An 18,360-nucleotide genomic window follows, 5' to 3' on the forward strand; every position below is an offset into this window, starting at 1 on the left:
TACCTTGTAAGTTGACGGAAGCTTTGTGCAGTCCCTTCCAGTTTTCTACAACACCCGTCAATGCTCGTCCGTCATATATCAACGTGACGTCGTTCCAACCTTCAACCTGAAATGTAAGATCAGGTATTTCATATGTTTTAACTACTCCATACATGAATTTATCTGCACCTTTCAGCTGTTAGTGTGTCGTACCTGGTGTGCGTTTTTAGCGAGGGAACTTATGGAAGGTTAAATAGTTCTACACAATTGTCAGTCCAGACCTGAAATGAAGCTTCTTATAAAATTAGTAACTGTTGCGACCACATTCTGACATAAACATGCTCTTATTTTTGTTTTTTCCAAGGGATATCTTATGAGGGGAGTAAAAGTGTGTTAAGAAAGAGATCATGTGCTGTTGACACACTTTTTTTCAAATCCGCGTTCCGTGGCGAAACGTGGTGGTATAGAATGTTTTTCATTGCAGAGTTGGTGCAGCCGTTCTGCGCCTGCGCGGAATTATTATCCATTGGAGCGCACGGCAAAATTACTCATTTTTTTGCATGTCCGCACGCATTTAGAGTATCAAATGCATAATATACTGACTAGAGGTTAGGGTTAGTATCACCATGGTTACAAAATATATACATTAAAGATATTTTCTTTCAAATTTAGTTAATCCGGTATATACCGGAGTCTGTAATATATCACAGGTGCACCAACTCTGTATTTAGTCACAGCCGGTGGTATAATGGCCATATAATGCATAACTAAAACAAAGAAATGAACTCTTATCTACATGTTACATGTTATATTCATTTCATCCCGCTTTTTATACGTTTTACGCTAGAACAGCGCAAACGCATGTTTGTTACGTGTTATAACATTTGCAGAATCCCTCGGGATGCTTCGGTACTTTGCAGCTGTTATAACATAAACATGAGTCATCCCTTCAATTAAAATTATTACAGTCAAACCTGGCTATAAAGACCACCATTGTGAGCAACAAAAAGTGTTCTTATTTGTCAGGTGGTCTTAACTCACAGGTTAAAGGAACACTGTAAATGCTAAAATAGGAAACATTTAACCAGCTGTCTTTGGAACCAGTTAGTCTCTGTTCCGAGGTGATCTTTAGCGCAGGTTTGACTGTATATAGGAAAAAAACACAGAATTCGGTTCAGTGTATTAGATATCAAAGCAAAAAACGATTAAATGCTTTACAAATATACAAATGAGCCGTGCCATGAGAAAACCAACATAGTGGGTTTGCGACCAGCATGGATCCAGACCAGCCTGCGCATCCGCGCAGTATGGTCAGGATCCATGCTGTTCGCTTTCAAAGCCTAATGGAATTAGGGAAACTAATAGCGAACAGCATGGATCCTGACCAGACTGCGCGGATGCGCAGACTGGTCTGGATCCATGCTGGTCGCAAACCCACTATGTTGGTTTTCTCATGGCACGGCTCAAATACAGTTGATCCTCGATATCTCAAGCTCACTTATCTCAAAATTCCCTCTATCTCGGAGACATATTGAAGTCCCGCCCCGGGAAACACGTTCACAAAATATCATTTTAAGTCGTATTTCGATTATCTGGAAGCAAAACGCTCAATCCATTGGGATTCGAGATACCGAGTTTTAACTATATTTAAATCACTTACAGCCGGTACGGATAAAACAGCGGGATCATGGTTGTATGTCTTCAGTGCAAACTGCACATCTCCCTTATTAGCAACCACCATTATAGATGGTCCTTGACCGTCCTGGCCTTGACAGTTGGTCACTAATGCCTGGTAGTTCTGTTTATTTGCAGCTCTCTTTGCACGAGATTTTCGTGTAGACCTGTAGAAGATATGTCAATTTATTGGTATATTATCAACAAGAAAAATTGCCAAAATTCAAACAATACGAAATGTAGGTTTCTTTTACTTCGTTATGGTATTATATGGCTAAGATGAATGCCAAATTCGATTAACGAAATATTTTGTAAATAATGGATAATATCAATAGCTTTTAAATCTTATTCAAAACACAATAGTGCTTTTATTGCTGATTAAAATGGACATTTACAGAGGTAGTAACTAGCTTTGCATTGTTTTAAAGAGTTTTGCAAAGTAGAGCTCAGTAGAAGGAGATCACTAGGAAAACTAATACTAGCAGGTGAAATTGTCTTACAGTCATACTGTTAGATCCAAAAATATAAGCGGCCTTGAACTAATGTACCAATAATAAAATATACAAGGATCGTAATGCAATTTATGCTAACAGTAACATTTGTGCATCCTATATATTGTGTATTTTAATTAATATGTAACTCATTATTGTATATCTCTGTGCATCTCATTTCAAACAAGGCATCAAAGGGAAAAGGAATATTGCTATTTTGTTAATTCTGTCTGCTAGGGTTGATTAAATCATTTAAAGAAGTGAAAGAATTTTCAAAATCAGTTTAAAAATGAGGAAGATATGAACAAATTTAATATTTGATCAAAATGGTAGCCATTTTGTTTCCATGGCAACATTAAACAAAATGGCGGATTTATTAAATTTCTATTTGCATATATGAAGTGTATTTTCTTAATTCTGAAAATAATTTCTCTATTTTTTCATCTATAATGAAAGAAGTTATCATAATTTACAGCTTACACTAAAATAATTAATAGAAATTAATCTATTAAATAGGTTATTTGCTAAATAAAGAATTCAGCAGTGTGTGTTAATGACGTCATAAACACACTAAAATGGCTGCCTCAATAATCAGCAATTTTCCCAAATTTTAAACTGCCATGTCTTTTTCAAAAGCGGACAGACTTTAAAATTTCTTTCAGCGTTAGGTTAGAGGGCGGCTTTTATACATCAGGCATTCCTTGATCTTTAATACTGACCTTCGCTTGCGTTTGCCTCCTAATCCTTCTATAAAATTCTCTGCACTGTCACCAATCAGTGGGAGCAACGGGAAAAGGTTTGAATTACCCTGAGCGCTCATTGACCTTTGTGACGTTATTGACCCTTGACCTCCACGATTAAGTGCATTCATATCCATGATTCCTGCACCTCCGCTTCCTGAAGATCCACCTGTGTCAAACATTACAAATGACATAATTTTGTGTTTTAATATTACATGTATAGTGAAAGCTATTGACAAACATTAACCGGCAATATCATAATGACGAGAAAGGTCATACCAGTGAAAGTGATCTTACCTTGATACTTGTATACAAAACTTACAAAAGTTGTAAATTAATTCCACTCAAAGCGTGGACTGTTATTAAAATATAACATAATATGATAAAGTCAAATTATCGTGTTTCATCTATACTTACCTATTATTTGAACATTTTACAATAAGAATAAACTTAAAACTGAGAGTACCTTTAATTCAAATTTTATTTGTTTAATAACTAACGGTTACACGATCGGTTGGTAGTCAATAGTATTTACAAGTACCGTATATCTTATTGCATTCTATGTATTTTTGATGTCAAAGATGACATACCGTAATTTTACCGAAGTGAAATAATACATTTCTTACATGGACTGGCGTATTTTATTTTCATGCATCACTGCAAGTGTTTTGAGATTACTAAACAAACAGTATCAGTTACAAGATTTCTACAGTTCTTGAAATATTTGTTCATGTAAATTTTATTCTATTTTGAACTCTCTAAGTCATAGAACTGCATGCTCTATAAGCAAAGCTTGCTTCGAAACAGAAGCAAATAAACAGCAATATTATGAAAACTTATAATTCTTTTGTTTATCTCAAACCTGTACCTCGTGTTTCTAAAGTCAGAATAACTTTAACATTTTCAGTAAAATATTCACATGGCCCAGGAATAAATATTCCAAATTGGGTACATACTGAAAGATCTACTGGCTGAGAACGATCCACCTTGACCAGCTCCTCCCAAACCTTGGTTCAGAGTGTTTGCGGATATGAATCCCTGAGAACCGCCACCTGAGGAACCACTTGAGGAACCACTTAGACTACCTTGGAACTGCCCACCTGAAAATATGTAAGCGACTGTGATTATGTTTTCAAATGACGGACACAGAATTCTTAAGATGTCAGTACTTATTTCCAGCCAAAAGAACTGTATAACAAAATTCGTTCATATTCTTTATTGTAAAATCATACATTTAAGTAAAAGCAATTACATTCAATATCGATTTCTTCGACTTTATATCATTATGGGAGTCCAAATGACCTTTTATCGGTATGTTATACGCATATTCATTAAATGAGCCGTGCCATGGGAAAACCAACATAGTGGCTTTGCGACCAGCATGGATCCAGACCAGCCTGCGCATCCGCGCAGTCTGGTCAGGATCCATGCTGTTCGCTAACAGTTTCTCCAATTCCAATAGGCTTTAAAAGCGAACAGCATGGAGCCTGACCAGACTGCGCGGATGCGCAGGCTGGTCTGGATCCATGCTGGTCGCAAACCCACTATGTTGGTTTTCCCATGGCACGGCTCAAATATTGTTTAAACAAAACTGACTCGGAAGTCTGCAGATGACTTTGTTTTTAGCATCAACGACATTTTAATACGCAAAACCTCAATGGCCAGTATCAAACCCTTTTTATTGAGGGGGAGGGGGGTGGGGATGGGGGTGCGGGAGTGAGGTGGAAATAAACAATATAATTATACAAATTTCATGTCATACTGTACACAGTATGTAAATGACATTTATCCCGCAAGAAAACAGTTTGATTCTGGCCCCTGAAGTAATACAGTATGCATAGGACATTTCATCCTCACCCCCTCCCCACACCCCTTAGAAATGAGTTTGATATTAGTCTCTGGGCGTAAAACATTTATCATGTAGGTCTATCTGAACTTCAACGAGAGATTTCATTCTAAATAAAACTCTACCTTCTCCTGTGAACTGCCCATTACCGGCCGGTTCAATTCTCATCGTTTGTCTGATTATGTTTGCACCTTCTGCGCCTCCTAGTCCTAGCGAGGCCAAGCTGACTCCTCCCTCGGCATTGAACTGTACCTCCCCTGCTGGCATTCTCTTCACATTGGTGTCAATCACTCTTTTGACTCCGCCCCCTGAGCCAACAACCTTGCCCATCTGTGTGAAATCTCCGCCAGCCATGCCAGTTGCATCGGTAATAATCTTAATAATTAAAAACCATGTCATTTTAGGTAATTGCAAATTGTTCTCATTGCCAATTTCTGTGCATTACTTATTATTAAAGTGTGCTATTTTCGGCATTTATTCGGCCTTTATGTAGCTTATAAAAGCTCACGTCTTTTTGAAAAACCGAAGAACACAGAAAATAATTTATGTTAATCGATTGTGAGTAATCCTTATGGATCCTTAAAACAATAGCTAAAACAGCTAGGATAAAAAATTCTGCTAATGCGCTATTTTAAAACTTTCTCATGCCTTTAATTAACCGAATTAACTGAAATAACTGACTTTGTAAATACCGTTTCCAAAGAACAGTTTAATCGGATAAAGGACAGTTTAATAAGGTATCCACGCTGATATGTGTGGACTTACGCAAGAACATTTATATCATCAAAATATCACAATGATGAACCAACCTGACGTCCAACAAATTGACCGGAACCACCAGATGATGCGCCGGAAGCTGATCCTGAAGCTGCGCCAAAGGTACCACCTGACTGACTTGAACCGGAAGTTTGCCAAGACGAGGTACCGGAACCGGAAGCTCCACCACTAGCAAATCCTCCCGTGGCTTCGAACATCATCGGATTGACTTCCTGCACTATTTCTTTGATACGAATCTGAGGCTGGGTGTTGGTGACTCTAACAGTCTTTTCACCTTTACCTGATGAGTTAATATTTTATTTTATTGGATGGCTAATATTGGCTATCATATACACATACTATACGTAGTAAATATTATATAGGTTCAGTTCTAAACTTATCAAAAATTCGTTTGTTACTTTTCATTTCACCTTATCAAGTTTAATTACAGTGGCAATGGATACAAGTCTTAAGATATGATTGACGTCAATGAATATTAAAGATCTAAATGAAATTTACATATTTCTTAAAATCAACCAAACAAAAACATGGTCTATATCAGTGTCGTACCAATTACTGTGGCTCCGGAGACGAATTCACTATGGGCAGGTACACTAATTCCAACAATTCGACCATCAGCTTGCTTCCTAACACCTCGTGCTTCCGCTCCACGCGGAGCCGATCTATCGGGTATACCTTGTCTAGCTTCACCCTTAGATAATACAACATAGAATTATAACACCGCTTTAAAGTATTTGTATTACATCTATTTTGCAATAGATTTTGTTTTTATGATACATAGCTTTAGACTATTTTAAGCGACAATAAACCAGTGTCTAACGTGAAGCAAAGTTTATGATAGATCTATTATAAGCAAAAGCGTAAAAACTGACTTTACTAAAAGATAGATATTTTTGTTTAAAGCGTAAGCGGACAGAGCTTACCTGAACAGTTTGTTTGACAAGGGAGACAACCGTGCCAGAATCAGATGTTGAAGGACGACTTCCCTGAGCTGTAAATCTTGTTTCGAACTGTCCCGTGCCCTGTCCACCGCTCCCTCCTCGACTTGAGGTCTCTTGTATCAAAACCCCGCCAGTCTGTCGGCCTATTTACAATAACAATCATAATTGTAATCATCCGGTGATCAAGTGTACATACAAATTCTAAAAATATTTTATTAGTTATTGCAAGGTAGATACTAACATTTTTTAAGAAACTTTAAATATATAGTTAATGACTTCTGATTAATTGTATTATACTGTCCCGTCCCTGTCCGCCGCTCCCATTCGACTTGAGGTCTCTTGTATCAAAACCCCGCCAGTCTGTCGGCCTATTTACAATAACAATCATAATTGTAATCATCCGGTGATCAAGTGTACATACAAATTCTAAAATATTCTTTAATTGAGTTATTGCAAGTTAGTATACTATACATAATATATATACTTTATATATATAGTTAATGTATTATATTATATTGTATTAATATACTGTCCCGTACCCTGTCCGCCGCTCCCTCCTCGACTTGAGGTCTCTTGTACCAAAACCCCGCCAGTCTGTCGGCCTATTTACAATAACAATCATAATTGTAATCATCCGGTGAACAAGTGTACATACAAATTCTAAAATATTCTTTAATTGAGTTAATGCAAGTTAATATATTATACTTAATATATATACTTAATATATATAGTTAATATATTATATTATATTAATATACTGTCCCGTACCCTGTCCACCGCTCCCACCTCGACTTGAGGTCTCTTGTACCAAAACCCCGCCAGTCTGTCGGCCTATTTACAATAACAATCATAATTGTAATCATCCGGTGATCTAGTGTACATACAAATTCTAAAATATTCTTTAATTGAGTTATTGCAAGTTAATATATTATATTATATTAATATACTGTTCCATACCCTGTCCGCCGCTCCCACCTCGACTTAAGGTCTCTTGTACCAAAACCCCGCCAGTCTGTCGGCCTATTTACAATAACAATCATAATTGTAATCATCCGGTGATCAAGTGTACATACAAATTCTAAATTATTCTTTAATTGAGTTATTGCAAGTTAGTATACTATACATAATATATATACTTTATATATATAGTTAATGTATTATATTATATTGTATTAATATACTGTCCCGTACCCTGTCCGCCGCTCCCTACTCGACTTAAGGTCTCTTGTACCAAAACCCCGCCAGTCTGTCGGCCTATTTACAATAACAATCATAATTGTAATCATCCGGTGATCAAGTGTACATACAAATTCTAAAATATTCTTTAATTGAGTTATTGCAAGTTAATATATTATACATAATATATATACTTTATATATATAGTTAATGCATTATATTATGTTATATTAATATACTGTCCCGTACCCTGTCCGCCGCTCCCTCCTCGACTTAAGGTCTCTTGTACCAAAACACCGCCTGTCTGTTGGCCTATTTACAATAACAATCATGAATATAATCATCCGGTGATCAAGTGTAGATCTACATGCACATTCTAAAACAGTCTTTGATTGCGGTATTACATGCTGTAATGGCTCACAAGTTACTTTTGTAATAAAAAATCCAAAGTTTTTTCTCATAATGCAATAAACAAACTGTATTATGATTACCTCCTGAAGACGAACCAGACACCGCCCCTCCGAAAGCCCCGCCTACAACACGCCCACCAACGATTGTCTCTGTGCGCGTTGGTTGTTGTGTTTCCTGTCTTACTTGAACAGTTCTCTTTGAACCTGTGTTACCTCCAGCAGCACCAGTATTACTTCCCATACCAACTAAAAGAGGCAAAAAGTATACCGGTATCAAAACTGCCCATCTGGATAAACGTAGATCTGTACGATTTTGACCGATTTAACTCCCCGCGACTGGCCAAATACTTGGGCATCATTCAGCACAGACGTAAATGCAAGTACAAAATGTAATAGGACCTTGAAGGTGTCACGCTGGTATATTTACTATTAAAATACGATGTAAAGACGCGACATCAATATCGCACTTTTGCCTCGTGATTTCACATAGTATTTTATATTGCAATATAATCCCATCGATCTACGGAAGAAATTACGATATCATGATGTGAAAGTATAATACAGAGATTGCACCAGCGTAATTTCGCAGTCGAGGGATCGAGCATGCAATGCGAAAACAAGATGCGATAATGTAATGTTTATAATGCGGTTTCAAGTGTATTTGGCATTGGATAATCACGCCATCGCATCGCATCTTCGCACCCTCTCTTCGTGTTATCGCCATGCGAAGGAGCGTCACAACGATGGTCCACACGGAAAGGAAAATAAACTGATTCTCTTCTAATATTAAAATGTGGCGATTACATGAAAAGCGTACACTGGCAATTTTCAGGATTCTGTAATTGCAAAATCAACTGTCAATACGATGATCAGACTTTGAGAAACGATTAATTTGTTGATATGTGAAACTATATTGCATAAGAAAATATGAAATGGTTAAAATTCATTGAAAAATTAAAATACCCGACATGTTACCTGAAATTATCGCAGACTGCCCACCGGACGTAACAAATGTACCGGAAGTATTAAAGGAACTGGTCCCAGACGACGTAGCCGTTTCCTGCATCTGTTTCAAGATGGCATTAAGTTTAGCCATGTCCAGTTCCTGTCCTGCAGCAGTGCCACCTGAAATATTGATACAGATAGAGTGAAAAATTATCATTTTTAAATTCTGCGGCTTTAATACACATTTTCGCATCTGCTCCAACAATTTAAAACTCTTTCTTAACTACAAACTATGCCTTTGTCAATTCTGAAATGTTGAAAAGCGTCTAGATAGGAAAAGCGAACATTTAGGTGTTAAAATACCGTCAAACACTAGAGGAAGTTTAATCTGTTTTCTGTGTTCCAAATGCAACGGCTGATTTATTTCATTGTTTAATAATACAAAATGTACAGGCAATACTCATCAAATTATTACAAAACAGTTCAATCACGTTTGTAAGCAGATGTACTGGGAAAGTGTAACCAGACATCCAGGCAAATAAGTTTTAAAGCCAAACTTGTTTATATTTACAGACTGCTGTTTTAATCACACGCACCAGTTGATGTCCATTGCCATGAAGACTTTCCGCCCTGTCCTCCTGCCAGTTGAAGCTGCGCTAGAAGAGATTCTATAGCCTTCCTGTTTGCATCAACAGATCCTGTCCCGGCACTAGCACTTCCGCCGGAAGTGTTCCACTGCCAAGAGGACGAGGGACTTCCGCTCCTCCCTCCTGTCTGTTTAAGTTGTGCAAGCAAAGATTCTATAGCTTTTCTGTTAGCCTCTAGAGATACCCCCTGGTTCCTACCAGCGGCACTTCCACCGGAAGTGTTCCACTGCCATGAGGCACTACCAGTCTGTCCACCACCAAGTTTTAGTTGATACGTTACAGTACTGATTTAGCTAGCATAATGTCTTATATTACAGCCCTGATTTAGGTAAAGTCGTATGTTACACCAGTCACTCAGCTAGCCTAAAATCGTTTGTAACAGCGCCAGTTTAGCTCACTTAACGTCGTATGGTACAGCACTGACTTATCTAGTTGTGTGCTACAGATCTGATTTAGCTAACCTATCGTTGTATTTTACAGCACTGATTTAGTTAGGCTATAATCAAATGCCACAACTTTTTAGGAACCTTTCTTTATCAATCAATAAAATTAACATTTCAGAAATGTTACTAAGCTTTCCACTGACAGAATGCGCTTTGAAAATTGAAATTACTAAAATGCAATTTTCAGTTCAGAATTTTCTAAATTTAGATTTGAGGGCAAAAAAAAAAATAAAACAGACAAATAGAACAGAAACAAAAGCATGATACCCAAATTAAGTGTTCTAAATAAAATACAAGCATATAACAACACAACAACATAGCTTTTATTACTTTCTTTCTCATTTCTCATTGTTTTTCTGTTCTTTTCAAAAGTACAAAGTTCAAACGTATAAACAGCAGTACATTTTGCAGAACTGTATTAAAACGTACTTATATTTAACATTTAATAACGCTGGGAGAATATTTACCCTACCCTTATGTATTGATGCTATGTTATTTTCATAATATATGCCAGATTTGATTTGAATAAAAAAGAAATGAAAAAAAATAAACAGAATAACATACCTTTGAAAAATTCGGCAAGAACTGGCACTAGTTTCCTATCAGTTTTATGATGACCTGAGTTTTCTACGCTTGTATTAGCACACCAACCGCCGGTAGAAGATACCTTGTGTATATCTTTACGTTTCATCATCTCCTGAAAGTTAATTATGTAATAATAAATACTACTATGAAAACATCTTGTTTATTTAATTCGTTATTTTCCTATTATCATTACACACAGGTTATTTGTTTGTTTTAGTGCAGGACTGAAGTATCCTTCACGAGCGAACACCAGATGCAATAGTTTTACCAGTGGCTTACCCATGAGTGAAAATGTAAGATATGGTATTCATGAGTGAAAGACATTTTTCCTTCCATGTAAAAACAAACACGTGTTTCAGTTTGTGTCCAGTGAAAAATATTATATTGAGATTTTTTTACAGTGTGTATATACCAGATATAGTTCACTCTAATAATTCGATATAACACTGAAAAACATGAAAATAAGGGTACAGAACCTTAAGTGAAGTTTCTCATCACTTTGATTTTTTTACCAGACATTTCTTCTTTTACTGAAGGAAACCGCAATGCACTATGCTTAATGCCAAATGCAATATACCAAAATAATGCTAAATATTATAAATTATACTATAAGTTATTAAACATGCTCAAAATTTTGCCGCGTATAATATAGCCGTAAGGAATCCGTAATAAATCCGTAACAGTTCTGTACATATCGTAACAGGTCTTAAAAGATCGTAACAGTCCGGATGACAATCATTGTGGTAAAGAAAATACGATCTGTTACGGTACTAATAAGGTTAATAAGGTTTTGTTACAATTGCATAAGAGATTGTAAACGTAACAAATTTGCAATACCTTTGTTTTTACTTACACATCCGTAGCAAAAAAAATCCTAGGATGGAAATTCGGAACTCATCCGCAAGCCCATCCGGGGCAGTGTGATTATTAAAAAATAGTAATAAAAGCAAAGTAAGGCAACACAGGCCAATGTCTTTTTAAACTATGCATTTTTTACTATTAGCACTTGGCAATTAACATGACGCATCATGGCATTGTACTACGTCGCTTGTTATTTATGGCTATAGTAGTATTAAAATGTCCGGTTTAACCAACTTTAGACGTTATAAATACCTTTTGAGATAAGAACGGTAAGGCTGTCCTTCTAGGCAGTTAATGCTTTATTGAATAGTTCTATTAGGAGTGGTCTTTTAAAGATAAATATGCAAACACAGATTAGAACAATAATACCAAGTGTTTTTTTTTTTTTTATGAAATATTTACCATTAACATATCTGTAGCGCCGTATTGAACCCAGGCCGACTTATTTGTAACATATAAATCATCAGGGGAATTCATTTATTTCTTTTGATGTGTTTATCATCACAATGACTCAGTTACAGGACATAATTTATGGCGATTTTTCAGCTTTTGTTGATGTAGGAAAACCCAGGGTGCTCCTCCGGGCATTATTTCATCACGGGCAGTCACCTGGGTAGAATATCCGTCTTTCCGTAAGCCAGCTGGGTGGCTTCCTTAAATGAAGAATTTAACGCCCAAAGCGTGGTTTCGCACCCACATCGGAAAGCGGCGAGTGTTTTGAAATCAGCGATCTTAGCCACTCGACCGCGGGGGCCGTCATATCGGAAAATGTAGCGGTGCATACGATTTATATTACGGTACACATAAAATCGCAACTACGGTGAATAACGCTCATCGCTACATGCTACAATAATATTGGTGGCTGTAAAAACAATACGCTTGATCTTTTTATGGTTTATCTAGCGTCAAAAATGGTCGTCGCCATCTTAATCACTTTATTTATTTCACACCTAAATGTTTTAACCAAATGGAAGCTTTTCTTTCTATTACGTGACAATACAATAGAAACTAACAGTGTGCTGTGTAATTTACAATGTATTCACAGTTTCTTAAGTACATAAAGCAACATCCGCAATTTAGTCCATACAAACTCCATATTTTTTCATATTGGACTCTAGATAAAAAAAAATCCATATTTTTTCATATCAGACGGGACAACTCTTCCTATTCCTTATAAGTTATAGAGTAATTTGGATGTAAGTGTTAGCACATTTTTTTAGAGCATTTCCGATGATTATGGTTTCGGTTCAAAATTTCATGAAAAGTTGATTTCATTTTTTTGGGCACTAGGAGAAAATGTTGGAAAATTATCATATATGTTAGAAAAAATCTATAAAAGAAGAATGTATTAATGTTAAGCTCTATGTTATTGTTTGTCAGTTAAAATGTATGAATTTTTGCCTTTTCTGCCTTTTCATTTTTATGGTGTGAAATAACAGCGTCGAGTACATTACTGAATTCAATTGGACTCATACACAGCATTCGCCACGTCCAAATTCGAGAAAACATGTTAAAGCTGAATTGATATGTTGGTGTTCAGTTAGGACGTCATTTTATTTACCGTTCGTCACCTATTAAAATATTTATGCTCGTGGCCCTTGTTTATATTTTAATTACCTAATTCATTTACTTCAATACTGCATTGCGTATCGGTTTGAAACAAATTAATTATAACATTGCCATGAATATGAAATTATTTTTCAGCTTACAAATAACCTTCAAAACTTGAGCAAGCTTTTGAGCCTCAAGCAGCGGCAGCGAAAAGTCGCCCTATACTTGGACATTAGTTTCGTTTATCAGCGTTTATCTTACATTTATGTTCCTGAATTGTTTCTCTCGTGAAAAGTAAATATTATGTGTACTTTATGACGCTGCTTACTGGATTAATCATAAAATGATGCCGAATTCAAGTGACAATTAAATATGAAGCTCTTATTCAGCTTAAATTATGACAATATGAAATATAGATCCGGACCATGAGAAAACCAACATAGTGCTTTTGCGACCAGCATTGATCCATACTATTCGCTTTCAAACCCTATTGCAAATAGAGAAACTGTTAGTAAACACTATGGATCCCGACAAGACTGCGCGGATGATCTAAATGCTCTAAGTTGCTTTTTTCATGGTGCGGCTCAAATATAGATCCGCATTTATTATCTGATAAAAGGCATGATAATGGTAATATCGTGAAGAGAATTAGCCAAAGAAAACAAACAAAAACAAAGTGGCTTTATGTTTTAACTTGATAAAAGATAAAGTTTTGCAATTATTTTCCGTCAAAGGGTGTATTTTCTTGTACATTTGAATTAAATGCAGATGGAAAGAGTCTAGTTAAAATCATAAACTATATTACTTATTATATCATTATAACTTTAAATCTTAAGGGTGGGCAACACGCATCTGACACCAATAGATTAAGGTAGTTGACTTAAAATCACTTTTCCCTCCCCAATTAGGATAAGATTTCCGTTTTTGCTAGGCATCGGAATATTTTAAACAGTCACCAAAACAATAATTGTTCAGTTTGTTTGTTGTTGCTTTCTAACCGGGACACCGGGTATCGCCATATACATGTACATTAGAGAAAAGTAACCACTTCTATGTCTCCCCTGTTTTCTGCTAAATCAGAATAATCTGTACAGGGTCACCCAATGACACCGTCAGCTCTATCAGACAAGATTTTTAAAATTTCCACTATGCAGATATCGGGAAATGTGACCACAGTACTTCTTCTCTATGTTTTTGAAAAAAAAAATCACAATAACTTCAACATTAGTAATATGTCACCCAACAAACATTTTTTTTTTTGATATTATCCTTTGGCTTGGGAGACGTCGTTTGGAGACTTTTTATTGCGTTTTTAGCTCCGACGGCCTCAAGATGCAAGTAAGCGAACAATTTCTTTAGGAGCACCACAAAAGGGGCATCAAGGCAAGTTGCATAAAGTTCCAGCTAATAGATTCAGAGGAGTTGCAGTTCGAAGGAAATGTTGAAGGATGTATGACGACGGTCGGAAAGATGAAGCGATCACATTATGCTAATCCAGTGCACAACGTCGTGCTAGAAAATATGCTAGCGTTAAAATACCGGTTTCCCCTCCCGCGTTTGGAAAGTGGTAAGAAACCAAAGCTTGTTTCCCGTAAGGGGAATTGTCCCTGACAGATAGAGTAAGTTTGGTAGAGATAAGTTGTTTTTTCTGGACAGTTAGTGGCGGGGACAAGAGGAATAATTCATTTCAGCTCAATATGAAACACGATAGCAGATATTTCCGATATATTTTGGGAAATCATGAAGATTTATCAGAATTTGTGCCTTGTCTACACACTCTTTAAGGCGTATCCGATATTTGTCTGTAAAGAATGGGATTTTATTGATTCGTCAAGATGCGGAAAAAAATAAACTGTCTACTTCATTATTTCTTCCGATTATACATTAAAGAACTTGCAGTGGCTTCTCCAGTAACAAAAAGTGTGAGCGTGTAAGTATAGGATTTCGTCCTGATTTGAATATATTAAGCGTCTTGGGTAAAGAACATGTTTTACACAACGCAGCAGTGTACGTTCAAAATATACTTAAAATACATATTTTGAAGCTTGAAACTTAAAGATTTTCATTGACTATTTGTTCGAACAATTTTCAGTAGATGCTAATGCTAATTGTACTTGTAACGTATCTGATTTCAATATGCTTATCTCTGTTAAAACACACTTACGTTAGAATGACGTCACATTAACGTGCGGTGACGTCAAAGTTTTTCTTGCGACCAAGAAAGAGCGCTACTATATTTTATCTACTGTTTTAGATTAAGGGCATGTTAGAATCAAAAAATAGCAAAATCGTGTTTTAACACTATTAATACACTCGGGCGGTTATACGTCGTACAAATAATTTCTCTCGGGCTGCGCCCTCGTGAAATTATTACGCCCGACGTATAAACGCCCATCGTGCATAGATAGTGATAAAACACATTTTTTGCTTTAAATTATTTCTTTATTTAAAAAATTCTTAGCAAGTTTCTGTTTGAACAAGGAAGTCTGACGTCACGTCGACTACTATTTGGCGCTAAACAGCCGCCAAAAGAGTGCTTCTGTATTTGGTCTACCATTTTATACAACAAGCGTTTTAGAATCAAAACGATATAACGGAAGGATGTTATATTAGTTCATACCCACTGATATATACATTATGAGGCTCGAAAAATAACTCATTTGACGTCCACGCACACGGGACGGATTGCTTCCCGTATGTTAACACTGTTACAATACAGTTACGTGTTGACGTCACATCGACCTACAGCAAGTATATCTGGCGCCATGATAAAGTACTTCCCTTTTTAATCTACTAGTTAACATGCAAGACACAGTATAAATGAAATTATATCTAGCAGAACTATGTTTTAACATATCCCAACACCACGAATCGGTTATACGTCGCGTGAATAAAAATCGTTACTAGTGAAATTATTCCGCAAGCGTATATCTCATCGAATTGTTCCGTCACTTAAAAGCATGGGCTTGCTTTATATATTTTCAAACATTATATGTTCCTTACACATAGACGTACACTTTTACACGTAGACAGGTATACATATGCGCACATGTATTGAAATAAGCATATCTTACATTTTTCTTTCACTAGAAAATGAAACGACAAAGATCAAATAGCTTAGGTTTACTTCGTTTACGGTATTAGGATAGTTTCAAAAATTTTCATTACAGTGCTACTCACGGTTTGAAACAAAACTGTTATTCAAAAGTTTAAATGGAATGTAAAAATTCAAGATAGCTAGGTCACGTAAGGAATTTCGAAATCGTATTCATTTTGCTAATTTACTAATTATGTTTAATTTTTTATTAGACCAGCGCTGCCATAATAATGACATTAATTTTGCCGTAGTTAATACTAATTTAATTTAGGTCGATTGTGAAGCAAATTTTACAACTTCTATTAATCACTCTTGACATCTCATTCCTGATCAAACCCATCGACACGTGGACCGTAAGAGGGGAGAGAAACCATTTTCCTTTTTAATGCTGAGCGCCAAGTAAGGGAGCTACTGGTACTATTTTTCACGTCTTTGGTAAGATACGACCGGAGATTGAACCCATGACCTTCTGATCTGGCGTTATTACACCTTTTTCACATGATGTTTCGTTGAGCATTACACATCAGTAACCTTTTTGAATTTTCTGGCAAAAGATATCATTGTCTCGTGATTGTTTGAATGTGTTAAAATACAACAAATATTTTCATACAAACCTCACACTCCATTTGCCCTATTTTCTGTTGTTTCAGATTAAGTGCACGTGAAAGGTTATTTCTTTGTTGTATCATATTTGACAATGCCACTGTCATATCGTCTCCATAGCCCCTTAACAAGTTTACGCTTACACCTTTGTCAAAGAATAGCCGGGAACCAATAAGGCACACGATTGTAATTGACAGCAAAATCACTACGTGCATTCGAGTAATCCCCATTATGTGTTAGATAAAACAGTATTTCTGGCTAACACAACAGAACACGTTTTCGGATGGTAAAAAGTCAGACAGGAATAAATTCGCTGCATATAACAATCCAAATATATTGATAAAAACACAAACCACGAGTAACAGTTACTCAGACTGCTGAGTTTTGATTATTTGATCATCGATTCTCTTATATTCATAAGTTCATAAGATATCCAGTATTCTCATGTCCAGATAAACTATTTTTTTTTTTGTATATTTAATTTAAAAGGAACTTAATTCAAAACATCAATATGTGTGTATAAATAAAGCCGTTACTATCAAATAAATTCCCCTTGTTATCTCTCTGGCCTTTATGATATCACTATCAGCGGGCAAATTCTATACAACACTCCAAAAGGTTAGGACCTGTCCTCCAAACTTTTCTCTTATCGTTCGCCAGCTACATTTGTGTAAGTGACAAGGCCGAAACGAGATATTTAGCAAACATCAAAGTAATAAACATGAAAACCTTGAAGCGAAGTTTCAATTCGCTACTCCGTAACTGAACCATTTTTAAACTTTCAAAATTATGTCGAGGATGAATAAAAAGAAATGAAAAACCAACGACCTCCGACCTTCCGTAAGCAAGCTGGATGGCTTCCGCACATGAAGAATTCTTCGCAACAAGGGAAGCTCGAACCCACATCGGTGAGGTGTAATTTCATGAAACTTAAAGGTGGTTAATCAGATTTTGGTCAACTAATGGATTTGTTCAAAACTTAATCAGCTGATTATTTACACTTATTTATGTTCACTGAGACTTTATTACACATCAGACTTGCACTGGAAGTATCTTTAAAATTTGATTTTCCTATCCTTGTTGCCAAACTAAGATAGCATTATTTTAGCATAAGTATAGATTAAATAAACATATTTTGCCTAAAGAATAATATGAATATAAGCACTATTGTATTAAAGTTGTCAAAGATTTGCATTGATAACTACATATTTTGCCAAAATTTATTAGAAATGTAAGTTTATAAAATTATTATTACCTCCCTTTGTCTATCTGGGTTGCGCAACCAAGATAGACTGTAAATAAATGAATTCTGAAGCTACACATTGTTTTAAAACCTGACTTTTGTTTCAGGTAGTTGTAATATCCCAATATTTATCAGATGCAAATATAAGACTAGAAATAATATTGAAATCAAAAGAAACAGACCGTTTTTTAGATGCTTTTATATTAAAGGAAGGTAATTACAAATTTTCATAAAAAGTAAATGAAATATACATTTCCATAAGGGATCTAACTCTATGTAATGGGTCTTTTTGTTCCTTAAATAAATCTCTAACAGAATATATGAAAACTGAAAACTGTCATAAAATGTTGC

At 35.9% G+C, this 18,360-nt stretch overlaps 2 protein-coding genes across 2 annotated transcripts in view; both read right to left on the bottom strand.

The window, feature by feature from the left end:
- Window positions 1–10,418, bottom strand: part of LOC128550528 (uncharacterized PE-PGRS family protein PE_PGRS46-like) — a 41,883-nt gene extending 31,465 nt beyond the window's left edge. Inside the window, exons 1-15 of the mRNA XM_053529738.1 lie at window positions 10,375–10,418; window positions 9,576–9,910; window positions 9,010–9,159; window positions 8,116–8,280; window positions 7,874–7,936; window positions 7,406–7,468; window positions 7,217–7,279; window positions 6,431–6,591; window positions 6,057–6,198; window positions 5,540–5,787; window positions 4,856–5,105; window positions 3,841–3,984; window positions 2,864–3,053; window positions 1,640–1,820; window positions 4–106 (exon numbers count right to left, since the gene is read on the bottom strand). Of these exons, the coding sequence (XP_053385713.1) occupies window positions 4–106; window positions 1,640–1,820; window positions 2,864–3,053; window positions 3,841–3,984; window positions 4,856–5,105; window positions 5,540–5,787; window positions 6,057–6,198; window positions 6,431–6,591; window positions 7,217–7,279; window positions 7,406–7,468; window positions 7,874–7,936; window positions 8,116–8,280; window positions 9,010–9,159; window positions 9,576–9,910; window positions 10,375–10,418 (2,302 nt within the window). The remainder of the gene's footprint in view (window positions 1–3; window positions 107–1,639; window positions 1,821–2,863; window positions 3,054–3,840; window positions 3,985–4,855; window positions 5,106–5,539; window positions 5,788–6,056; window positions 6,199–6,430; window positions 6,592–7,216; window positions 7,280–7,405; window positions 7,469–7,873; window positions 7,937–8,115; window positions 8,281–9,009; window positions 9,160–9,575; window positions 9,911–10,374) is intronic.
- Window positions 10,419–10,442: 24 nt separating this feature from the next.
- Window positions 10,443–17,323, bottom strand: LOC123539167 (uncharacterized). The gene is made up of 2 exons (XM_053530436.1): window positions 16,778–17,323; window positions 10,443–10,766 (listed from the first exon to the last, which is right to left on the bottom strand). Exons 1-2 carry the CDS (start codon window positions 16,994–16,996, stop codon window positions 10,557–10,559), a joined length of 429 nt encoding a protein of 142 aa, XP_053386411.1. The 5' UTR covers window positions 16,997–17,323; the 3' UTR covers window positions 10,443–10,556.
- Between the last annotated feature and the right edge of the window lie 1,037 nt (window positions 17,324–18,360).

Source organism: Mercenaria mercenaria, chromosome 18, assembly GCF_021730395.1.
Source record: "Mercenaria mercenaria strain notata chromosome 18, MADL_Memer_1, whole genome shotgun sequence".
NCBI classification, from domain to species: Eukaryota; Metazoa; Mollusca; class Bivalvia; order Venerida; family Veneridae; genus Mercenaria; species Mercenaria mercenaria.

Coding starts and splice junctions, on each gene's coding strand:
- LOC123539167 (XM_053530436.1), bottom strand. CDS start 16,996: ATGGGGATTACTCGAATGCACGTAGTGATTTTGCTGTCAATTACAATC. Junction 10,767..16,777: donor TAGGGCAAATGGAGTGTGAG/GTTTGTATGAAA, acceptor ATTAACTTTCAG/GAGATGATGAAACGTAAAGA.